Below are 12,009 nucleotides of genomic sequence, written 5' to 3'. Positions count from 1 at the left end.
TCTACCTTTCATATGTGTTGATTCTAAGTGAGTGTCTCTGTTGCTGTCCCTCCAGGTTCTAGCTACAGACATGTCTAAACACATGAGCCTGCTGGCTGACCTCAAGACCATGGTCGAGACCAAGAAGGTGACCAGCTCAGGAGTGCTGCTCCTGGACAACTACACCGACAGGATTCAGGTACAGACACAATCAAGTCGCACACAACAAACACACACGCATACAGACATACTGCCGCAGTTATATACACACACAATGACAGTCACAAACACACACGCTACCGCATAAGGGACTCACCCTGGTTCTCTGCCCCCCTCCCAGGTGCTGAGGAACATGGTTCACTGTGCGGACCTGAGCAACCCCACCAAGTCCCTGGATCTGTACCGCCAGTGGACCGACCGCATCATGGACGAGTTCTTCCACCAGGGCGACCGGGAGAGGGAGCGCGGCATGGAGATCAGCCCCATGTGTGACAAACACACCGCCTCGGTGGAGAAGAGCCAGGTGGGAGACCCACACACACACAAGAACGTAGTTTCGACAGTTTGCTTCTACCCGTAATTACGTTCTAGCCGTTGTTATGAAAAGGAGTGGATGTATTTGGACTCCTCGCCGATGCTGTCTCGTAGTCACGTGACAGGCATAGTCACGTGACAGGCATAGTCACGTGACAGGCAGAGTCACGTGACAGGCAGAGTCACGTGACAGGCAGAGTCACGTGACAGGCAGAGTCACGTGACAGGCAGAGTCACCTGACAGGCAGAGTCACGTGACAGGCAGAGTTGTGTGTTCCCTGAGGTGCTTCTGTAACCTCATGGTCTCCCGCTCTCCTCCCCAGGTGGGCTTCATCGACTACATCGTCCACCCCCTGTGGGAGACCTGGGCCGACCTGGTCCACCCCGACGCCCAGGACATCCTGGACACCCTGGAGGACAACCGCAACTGGTACCAGAGCATGATCCCCCAGAGCCCCTCGCCGCCCTTCTACAGCGGCGACGCCGACGGGGAGGGGGAGGGGGACGTGGAGGGCGGGGAGCAGGGGACCAAGTTCCAGTTTGAACTGACGCTGGAGGACGAGGGGGGGCCGTGCGGACAGACGCAGACTCTCCCTGGTCCCTCCTCCCCCGACCGCGGCGGGGTGGGCGTGGCCACGCCGGGCGCGTCCCCCGCCGACACCAGCCCGCCGTCCTGACCTCTGACCTTGTACTAGCGGCCACAGCATTGGCTGTTAGACAGCGGCTCCTTTTAATTGCAGTGGAGGAATCCTGCAAACCTGGCTCTCTGGAGCTGCCCGAGAGGGCCTGACTGACTCTGGGGGCCCCCCCCCTGGAGAAAAGAGGGGGAAGCCCTGTAGCGCTTTGTCTCAGAGCTCCCCTGGGAGAATAACGGTGTTGGAAGGACGGCCAGACATGAAGGAACCAATGGAGAAGTGTAGAAGGCAGTGCCAAGGCTCCCTAGCCACATGGGGCTACCTCCTTTGTTCGGACTAATACTGTAGAACAGTAGAGAACGATGACTATGTCCAGTCAGACGGGAGACACGTGCACTTTCACTTTTTTGTTGTTGCTGTTGTTGGGTTTCTTCATTTGTTTTGAAGAAGGTTTACTTGTTTTTGTAACACTTGTCTGGAGACAGTGTGTACCTTTTTTACCAACCATGTCTTTAGTACGTAATGTTTTTTATAATTTATGGAACAAAGATGTGAAATGTTTGTTTTCTACACAAGAATATAGATGGTGGGTCTCACAAGTCAGAAAATTGTGCAGTCTTCCCAATGTAGGCAATATTGCAGCATATTCTCAAAAGGATTTTGGGATATCACTTTTTAATCATGTGACTTCCAAGCACAATTTGCACTTTTTGACGGATCGAAAAAGAAAGTGTATCCATTTTCTTTTCTTAAATCCCAATTTAAAGTCAAAGTTATTCGTATGCTCTAATAAAAGGCACAAGTCAGTGTCAATACCAGTGAACACAAGCTCCCTAAAACATCAAAAGCACTCACAAAACCCATCAATAGTTTGTATTGACACAAACACCCTTTTATTTCCTAGGGGAAAGAAGTCAAATTAACCAGTTCCAAAGATGTTCAGAGAGAAGCACTTTAACAGACAAACTGCCTCTAAGGAGAGATGTAGAGAGCCTTTGATTAACTCCTGCACCCAAAAATCAAATCCCTTATTAGACCCATTAATTGTAAACATTATTAGGCCAATTCAGCTAAAAAGATTTTCACGTTTGTTTACTTTCATACCTAGAAGCTAAATCCTCGCGGCCACTATTTCCCCGCCCAGGACGTAACCACCTGCATTAGGAAACATGTCCTCCATCAACACAGCCTGACGTCATGTTGATGTGGTTCAAGCCAGATCTATATCAGCACAACTCTCCTGATCTGGCAGAACATTTCTAACAACGGCAATGAACGCAATTGAAAGTTAAGCAAAAAAACAAGTGTCAATCCTTTTTTCTTTTTTGCTCAATTGAAAGGTACTGCAAAGTATGCTGCCATTCCTTTAACCTCTTGTTTAGGGATGTTAACATTCCAACCCTACGTGTGTGTTGCATCCATACCTTGTGTTACACCTTGAACTGTTTATTTATTATCATTCCATTGTACCTGTAAATAGAAATGTATTCACAATCCAGTTGCTATTATTAATATACCCGTTTATACATGTCTTTGGTGGTATTCTATGAGTCTATGAAGCAATATCCTGTTTTATTTCCTGAGTAAAGTGCTCAGATCTGCACACACCGCTCTGAAGCACAATGTGGACGACAACTGTCGACACAAACACAAGAACTTCATTTTTTTCTTCATGTGTTGTGTTTTGAGGAGACAAACAATATTTGAAATCCACTGCAATTTATTAATATCTGTGAATCCAAAAGATATGTTTGTATTGTTCTCAAACACCCTTGTATTGAGGTGATGGGCGATAGTAATTGTGATCCTTCGTAATGAGTCCAAAGGCTGGATTGTTTCCTACTAAGTACAGTGACGGGTCACCGTAGTTGGAATAATAAATGTTTTTTCAAATGGGTTCTTTATACTTTCTCACACAATGTATGGTCAAATATTGTCTACTCCATTCCAATAAGATAATTAAAATCAGCATGAATTACTTTTTTTGTGAGTCTTTTCCTATATCCAAGTTTCGGACTGCAGAAGTTCTGTGCTGCTCTGTGTATAGAGGTGATGGACACAGGGACTCGTGGACACAAGACAAGGGAGATATGGGGACACGAGGGACATGGCCGACACAGGAGACACAGGAACACTTGGAAACTGGGATGTGAGGCACAGGCGACACGAGATACAGGGACACACGGGACACAGGAGATCCAGTGCAGGAGATTCAAGGGCACACAACAGACATGGGTGGAGTAATGTCAACAGGAAGTGGAGAAATTGCCCTGCTCACCCTCCCATGGCCAAGGCTAGCTACGCCCAAGATATCAGGGCAGATAGAAATCAACATGAGGGTCTGGGCAGTTTATAAACACAGCAGCTCTCTGAAACCAGAACTCTGCAGGACCTGTGGCAATGACACAGAAGGACAAGCAATACTAGATGTATTTTGTTGTCCATCCGGACACACAGCCGTACCGTCTCTGTTACAATCATCTAGCCCCACTTAAAGAAGGAGTTACACTAATAACATATTACTGCAACCGAAACCTTGCCCTGTATCCAATTTCCCCAAATTCAGAGAAAACGTGGTGACTGTTTACTGTAAACACGCTTGCACAAGGCCAGCGTTTTCCGTCGTGGTCAGCGAGGGCCGCGTTGCCTTGGCGATGGATAGATAGTTTGTTTGGAACTTGACTTGTGGTCCTGTGGTCTGTGGGCATCTGACGTCAATGGGCCAGGAAGGTAAAGCGGGCGGTGAGGCGTGGGAGGGGAGGGGGTCCAGGAAGGGGCTCCAGTCCTCTCTGACTTTAACCCAGCAGCAGCAGCATCCATGGATGGAGCATGTGTACCCACCCCCTCCACACTCTTCCACATGTGGACCCACCTGGACCCACTCCTCCTCCAGGCAGGCTGACCAGGGGCCCATGGGGCCAAGGAAGGGAGCCTGGACCCACTCCTCCTCCAGGCAGGCTGACCAGGGGCCCGTGGGGCCGAGGAAGGGAAGAGAACCACTTCCAGTTAAACAAACCTGTTCTCTCTCTATCCACATTATGAAAATAACTGTCTTCCTGGAGCTCTCCTGGCCAGCTGCTGTTTGTTTACAGTCTGGCTGACGGTGGAGACTGACGTCCACCAGCCAGTTGGCTTCCCAGGGGGAATATGAAGGCCAGTAGCGATCTGAAGTCTGGAGCCTTCAATCCCACAAGTCTGCAATATTATTGTACGTCAAGAAACTGTCATGTCTCTTATCGGTGGTATTTTATTCATACTGCAGAGATTTCAGGTACTAATGTATCTGCACATTGAGAGAGAGAGAGAGAGAGAGAGAGAGAGAGAGAGAGAGAGAGAGAGAGAGAGAGAGAGAGAGAGAGAGAGAGAGAGAGGAGATTGGTAGCAGGTTGACATTTGTGGACGTTCCTGAGGGGGCGCTACCCTGCCGGCCTTCAGTCACAAAGAGAACTTGAGGACATGCAAGAGAACATCCCCATGGGGAGAGAGCACGCACACTCACACACACACACACACACACACACACTCTCTCACACACACACACTCACACACACACACAAACACACAGGAGGGCAGAGGCGCATCCTTTCATTCTCGGTCAGTGAGGACATGATAAAGAACATCAGCCCTAGGATTGAATGCACACAGTTATTCACACACACACGCACACGCACACACATACTGATGCACACAAACCATGGCTGACATATTGGTTGAGTGGAAATGGTTGTGACATTTAGAGATGTAGGCAGTCGCCTGTCACCAAGGCCAAAAAGAACTGTCAGACTTCTTAAATGCATGTCTTGAAATGTACAGTAGTAGTGCTAAATCACATAGTCTATGATAACCCTGGATGGATATAATGGAGGAGTATAATGGCTAGATTACAATGGCTGTCCTCGCCTCACTGAGGACTCAGCCAGAGACAGAGGGATGAGACAGAAAAACATGTTGAGTGTCTTTATGTGTGTGTTAGTGTGTGTGTGCTGGTTGTGCAGGCTAGGGGTGGTGAGTAAGGCAGAGGAAATAGAAACATTCGAGATGCTTAAGAAAACAGACAACAAACACATTTCTCAGAGTTTAACCAGGGTAGCAGCTTAACGGAAACTTCTGAGATACCATCAAACATTTTGATCTCGAAGGTGATTCATTCATGCCTCCATGGGCCCTCCCAGAATACCTTCAGAGAATCTCTCAAGATAACACTTTTGCTCTATAATACACCACTGTGTAATCCACATCAACCGTTTGTTATTATTCTTTTTAGCTAGGCCTGACCATGTGATCCAATCAGCTTACAGTAAATGAATAGGCCCCTAGACTGTAACCAGATCATCAATATGCCTTTCCCATGGTTGCTTAGAATTCCATTGTTGTCCAACACAACAAACTGGATTGTTGTGTTGTTGTGGATTCCCGTAGGGTGATTTACAGGAGGCACACTTAGCAAGCGTTTATCTGGCTTCCTCCCTGGCAGCTGAACTGTCCGGTCCTCCTGGTACAAGACCTCCTCCGGGCCTCTGCCTTGCCCAGAGAGGAGCAGCTTCACGTAGGCATCAGGGGCCGAGCATGGCCCTGGCTGCACGTCGCTCCCTGGAGCTGATCAGGGAGAGAGATTAGATGAGCTGTTGTGATGGGTCTGCCCAAACTCAAACTGATTGGGGTCAGATAACTGTGTGGCGTTTGTGTGTGTGGTGTGTAGTTGTGGATGTGTGTGTGGTAGCTGGGTGTGCCTTGTGTGTGTGTGTGTGTGTGTGTGTGTAGGGGGGTGTTTGCAGTTTGTGCGCGTGCGCTGTTTGTAGTGTGTGTGTGTTGTACGTGTGTGTGTGCATGCTTATGTGTTGTCGTTTTTGTACCCTCTACAAGCCTTTGTCTGTGGGGTTGTGTGTGTCAGAGAGGCAGGCTGGCAGGCCTACGTGCAGATCAGCGTGCCACCGTGGATGCCATGCCCTGTCTCCCCTCTCCGCCATGTTACACTCATTAGCTGTCTGGCGGCCCTCTTTTCCGGCCACTCTCTGTCACAAAGTATTTTTAGAAACGTTTTACAGTTATCACTGCCTGGTTTCTCTGTGATGTAAGACGGCCAAACACAAGAGTCCTGATGAGGTCTGGGTCCTGGTTTCAGTTTTCTATTGTAAAGTATGGCTGAACACTCTTGTGAAAACAGTCAATGTAAGATACAGTATCATGCCTTCGGACGTGTTTGTTATCATGGAAGAAACTGAGACTGTTACTTTACTATGGCTATAATTTCATAGAGCAACAGGGGGAGATGTGAGAATTAGGATCTCTAGTGCCATCGTGTGTACAATGCAAGACATAAGGATGTATTATTATGTAGTAGTATAATTCCGCATGCAGTGTTTGTGAAATACTTCGGGACTTCGAACGTTACTGCTGAAAACATCAATTTTTCTTATTATTAAATAATATATTAATATTTAAAATAATAATTAAACACACATACATCATAAAGTAAAAATACCTTAAGAATAAACTAGTGCCAGTTTAAATAGTAAATATTTTACAATGTTACTTTTCACAAGTTACCCTATTCAGTTCAACCAATGACTATATACGTCGCCCACATGTATTGATTGACACAGGCTACCGATGAGGTCTGTTATGTGACCACACTTTTAACTATCTCAAACCGACCAACGTCATATCCAGCGATCGATAGCAACATGCAACAAAGTAAAACACATTCATAGTATAACACACATTTTGCTAGCTTGCCCGATTAAACTAGAGGTAGCCTATACACACATTAGAATTCACACGTACAAACACAGAAGTGCCATTTTTAGATCACATGGTGTAGCGTACTTGCGCTACTTAAACAAAGCATAAACATTTATTTATTTATTCATTTAAATATGTATTACTTGGGCCCTGCAGAGAACAGGACTTTGTTCGTCAAACAGCACACAGCCCAGTAAGAAAGACTAAAGAAATCCCTCGTAGTATTTGGGAGAGCAATGTTCTGAGCAGTAAAACAACATTCAGTGTGTTGCTGGGAATTTTTATCTGTTCGTGCCTGTTACCAAAATGTGATGTTATTCAAACTGCACCAACATATTATTCAAAAGTTAGCTATAGGCTATGGCTTAAGCAAGACAGATGCCCAGCTATTGACCTCAGTTCATCCTCCTCCACAGCCCAGATTGAGCTGTAGCAGGACTCCTAATCCCAGCAGATCTGTCTTGAGGGGATCTGCCCTTGCGTAATCAGGTGTACAAGAATATAACAGCAGTTCTGGTGTCCCACGCCAAGTTCAGCACCATAATCCTATTAACGTTCACAGCGAGAAGTGGACAACATGATCATTACAGTCACTTGAGTGACTGGTTGTGGAAAGCACATGCTGGGCACCTAGAATCATCTTTCTCCTTTTAAATTGTTCCTGTTGTAATCATGTGTCATGAAAGAATACAATCCACAACCACACAAGGAGAGAGAGACAAGAGAGATGATAGAATAATGTCCTTCTTCCTGTGTGTGTGAGTCTGTGTTTGTGTGCGCAGTTGTCCGAATGAATGTCAGAGGGACAGTCATCCACATATGGATCGATTAACAAACACAGCATGGAACACACAAAGAAAACAGAATGACCAACAGAGATGTTATTTTATACTGCACACATAACTCAAAACACATAACCCATGCCTTCTTGATCATGCAACATATCCACATATTATGAAATACTAATGGTTGTAATATTTGTAGGCAAAATAGGAAAAAGCTTGCAATGCTAATGTATTTGGATTAAATGTGCTTCTGTTACAGAGAAGCTAAGGGCTAAGACATGAAGAGGCAGAGGCCATGTGACAGAGCAGATGACTGCAGGGATTGGCTGAGTGCAGCTGTGACATCAGCAAGCCTCCCACTTCCTCCATCCCTCCCTCCCCTCTCCTCTCTCTCTCTCTCTCTCTCTCTCTCTTGCGGTCGGCCTCTCTCTCTCTCCCTCGCGCAGTCGTTTTCTCCTCTGCCTTTTCCTCAGCATCCCCCTCTCAGAGATGGCGTGTGTCAATGCTGCTCGGGCGTCCGGGGCCTAACGCGCACAAGGCCCTTCCCCCGATCCGCTGCAGCCTCCCTGGGCTCCGTGTCCCAGCCGCGTCCCCCCTGCCTGCCTGCCTGCCTGCCTCCACCCCCCCTCCCGCGCCCTGCGCTGGTGTCTGGAAGCTGGGCTCTAGGGGTGAAGGGAGCCGACGTTTCCGCTTCGCTGGGGGAGCCTTTTTCAACGAGCTATGCCCTACCCCGGCATCCTCTAACCGGTCGGATTCCTCCGAATCCGGTCTTCCACCGTCCGTGGGGGGGGGGGGGGGGGGGGCAGAGGAATGAAAAGCTGCAGTCATGATGGAAGGTAATCTCCTTCTCCACCTTCCTCCTCTTCCTCCTTCTGCTGTGCTGTATGGGGCTCTGCTGGTGCTCTGTGATAATGGCTCATGCACGGCGTATGTTTTCCCCTCTCTAGCATGACGTGGCTTTCGTGTATGTATATGTGTGCGTGATGGGGTGGTGTATGTGTTTGTGTGTGTGTGTGTGTGTGTGTGGATTGATTTGTAAGTAGCTGATTGAAGCTGTCTGTGGTGCGGCACCATGAGGACGACTTCCCGGGGAGGCCGTGTGTGTGTGTTTTTCTATAGTTCATCGTAAATCTTGTGTCAAGGTTACACACGGCTGTGGTTCACTGTTAAACATGTGTGGGTAAAGTCTACAGGGTCTGTGATGGTATCTGGGCCTCACCAGGTCGGTGAGGACAGAACCTGCTCACGGACCACTGTCACACCTGATCAACAAACCTCACACATGATTTCAAAGGTTTTTACATGACTCTATGCATTGTATTAATTCTCCAAGTGAGCAAGGCCTTCATGGCGTATGATTACTATAATGCGAAGCATTTGTGAATAACAGGCTTGTTTATGGGTTTGTGACCAAACTGTTCTGACAGAATGTGTGCAAAACAACAGCTTGAACATCAGCCCGAGTCCACTTCACTTCACGGGGAGCTCTGCTGTGTTCCAGCTAGCTGCTAGAACATTCCTCTTATCTACTAACATACAGTACTGTGTACCTTTTTAGCCTCATAATGGATTTTTGATAATAAAAGCAGGGTGTCTACAGTCAAACTGGACTGTTGTTACAGTCCATGTTCTGTATGAGATACCTTAATCAAAGGCAGACAGTGTATCATGGTTGTCATGCTAGGTTAGGATGTAATCACCACCAGATCCCCATGTGCTGGATGGGGCTCCTGGCATCACTGGTATTGATGACTCTACTACTAGTAGCCTACCCTCCAAGACGGAAAACTTAAAGTTAACAGAATTGATTACAACAATCAGTGTTTAATTAGAGCCTCAGGGTTCGGTTCAGTCAAACTTGATAATTGGGTTACGGAAACAACATTGTTGCAGTGCAGCGTGGATGTCGTATTCTTATGTGCAGGGAGTCTTTGACATTTTAGAGAGATTTGATTAGATTCGACATTGTTGTCACAGTGCACAGTACGAGTGTAGTCACAGAAATGCAAATAGCATTTAACCAGAAGTGCAGATAGTAATAACATATAAACTGAGGTATCAAGTGCAAAAGAAATGGCAATTGAAAAGTGAAACAGTGCAATAACCAGATACACTGTGTGAGGTCACAAGTGCAGTGTAAAGAAATGGGGCAACAACCAGATATACGGAAGTAGAGATTGAATTGGAATTGAATTGAATGTGCAAAACAGTGTAGTTCATTGAAATGGTTGTACAAGGTTGTGTGAGAGTCTGAAGGTGTTATCCTGAGTCATGGTTGGGCGGTGGGGAGGGGTGGAAGGTTAAAGGGTGGGCTCAACGTTTCAAGGGAGTCCAAGGGTTTTCAGGTGGACAGCTGAGGTAAAAAAAAAATGTTCCTGAGCCTACTGGAGTGACAGTGGAGCCTTCTAGTTACACTGCATTATGGGTACATGTGTTGTTTTGAGTGGACACTGTTTTGTTTTCCAGGCTTGCAGTACTCTCTGTCTGTTTGTCTGTCTTCTTTTCTCTGTATTGTAGTATCCGGTAAATGGTCACCCAGATATAGAAGACAGTGGAGCGCGTGTAGTCTTTAGGAGGGAGAGGGACACATCACAGAATCACCTCTACCAAGGGGCAGCGGCGCTGGCTAATATCTCACATGCTCTCATTAACCTGGGAGATTGTCTGCATCGCGGATCCCCAGTTCTGCTCCCCAGGAAAGGCACAGACAACATTTTGGAGATCCACAACAGTGTGAGCAAGACCTCATGTCTCCCTTTCTTCGGGAGGGTTATGGTTAGTCTTGTACCCAGTCAACCTTTTGTAGGACTCACCAAGATGGCAGCAGGCCTTCAGGGTCTAGGGGGGGCCTGGAGGGGGTCTAAGCTGTGCACACTCAGTAAACTGTGCCACTCTGGGTGTTGGTTTTTTCCCGTTGCCCTGATTACAGCGTGGTACGGAGCCAGCTCACAGCCCCTGAGGGCCTTGGCATCAACCCTGGCCCAGGGTTCCTGCAGAAGCATCCCCCTCCAGTCTCAGAAACGTGTTTTTGTGGATCCCTTCTTTCCAGTTCAGCATTTAATTACTGAGTTCTTACTTTATCCTTGTATGGATGGTACGCTATGCAGAGTTTATTTGGCTAATATTGCTAAAAGATGTTGCCGATTATGTTTGTTGTGGGCCTGGGTGGGTTCTCAGACTCTGCCTGTACATGGGCATGGCACATACAGGCTTCACTCTATACTTGTATGTGAAATTTCAATCTTAACCTAGGTTCAAAAGAAATGTTTTTCCACACGCTCTCATTCGTTCCTCTCTTCCTTCAATCTCTCCGGATCCTTCCATCGTCCTTCTTGACGATGGGAACCTCATGTTGTCCAAGCATTCCAGTTAACCCCCTGTTTGTGATAGATCGGTCCCTCTCTCTAACTCAGCATCTCTCCTGCTCTGTGCGATTCCTTGTTAGGACTGAGAAAACGGACGAGGAAGGCCTTTGGGTTACGGAGGAAGGAGAAGGACACAGACCCCACGTGAGTGTGCTCATGCGCTCCTCATGACTGCACTTAGACTCTAGCGACTATCGAAACGCTGCATTATTTAACCTCCAAAAAGCATGTTTCCAAAAGACTGTTTCCCTAAAACTGGGCAGTTTTATGGGCGTATGTGAAGCCCTCTGTGACATTGCTTGTAAAAAAGGGCTATACAAATACATTTTGATTTGATCAGTTTTAGGCTGTTGGCCTAACAGTTGATCTTGTTACAAGATGTTGGTGTTATGTTCCCTCAGTACTCATTTGTGCTCTGTCTCTTTACACAGCAGTTCACCTGGCAAAGAGGGGGCTGTAAGTTCAAGAATAAATACATCATATCATGTCATGTATAAATATGTTACTATATTAACCATCTTTTCTTATGTTGGATAATCCTTTCCTGTAATTTTGTTTTCCAAAAAATACCCTGACCAAAATGTCCAAGACTATATACAGTATATCCATTTCTGCCATCATAATGCCTAATGTTTGTGGGATATACATTTCTATTGCTATTATAACTCTATAGTTGCTTTTTTAATGTTATTTCATTCATCCCAGAAGAAGACCAATGGGGCTGCCAACGGCTACAATGGCGAGATTGATTGGGGCCGATATGTAAGTATCTCACCTAGTCTACCTTCACCTTCTGCATGCTCCTAGATCAGGGCTGTCCAACCCTGTTTCTGGAGACCTAATCTACTGTAGCCTGGTCCTGTAGGTCCTTTAGCCTGCAACACAATGTCATCAGGTCTTCCCTCGCTGTGCTGAGGGAAGGAGCGTTATGTAACGAGTCTTGGAAGAGGGACAATTTGTCCCCGTGTG

General features: G+C 46.8%; 1 protein-coding gene and 1 long non-coding RNA gene across 5 annotated transcripts in view; both read left to right on the top strand.

Annotated features, from left to right (window-relative positions):
* LOC134035961 (cAMP-specific 3',5'-cyclic phosphodiesterase 4B-like) overlaps positions 1 to 3,127 on the top strand; it is a 35,412-nt gene extending 32,285 nt beyond the window's left edge. For all 4 annotated transcript variants that reach the window (XM_062480563.1, XM_062480564.1, XM_062480565.1 and 1 more), the window contains 3 exons: positions 56 to 178; positions 320 to 502; positions 837 to 3,127. In XM_062480563.1, the coding sequence (XP_062336547.1) occupies positions 56 to 178; positions 320 to 502; positions 837 to 1,190 (660 nt within the window). In that variant the 3' untranslated portion in view covers positions 1,191 to 3,127. The remainder of the gene's footprint in view (positions 1 to 55; positions 179 to 319; positions 503 to 836) is intronic.
* A 3,784-nt stretch (positions 3,128 to 6,911) lies between these two features.
* LOC134036680 (uncharacterized) lies at positions 6,912 to 11,802 on the top strand. The gene is made up of 5 exons (XR_009932434.1): positions 6,912 to 7,083; positions 7,935 to 8,511; positions 11,121 to 11,184; positions 11,472 to 11,496; positions 11,746 to 11,802. It is a non-coding gene; the product is annotated as an uncharacterized LOC134036680 (long non-coding RNA).
* The last annotated feature ends 207 nt before the right edge of the window (positions 11,803 to 12,009 follow it).

Source organism: Osmerus eperlanus, chromosome 16 (assembly GCF_963692335.1).
Source record: "Osmerus eperlanus chromosome 16, fOsmEpe2.1, whole genome shotgun sequence".
NCBI classification, from domain to species: domain Eukaryota; kingdom Metazoa; phylum Chordata; class Actinopteri; order Osmeriformes; family Osmeridae; genus Osmerus; species Osmerus eperlanus.
Note: the sequence above shows the minus strand (reverse complement) of the source record. Positions and strands in the feature narration are given on the sequence as shown.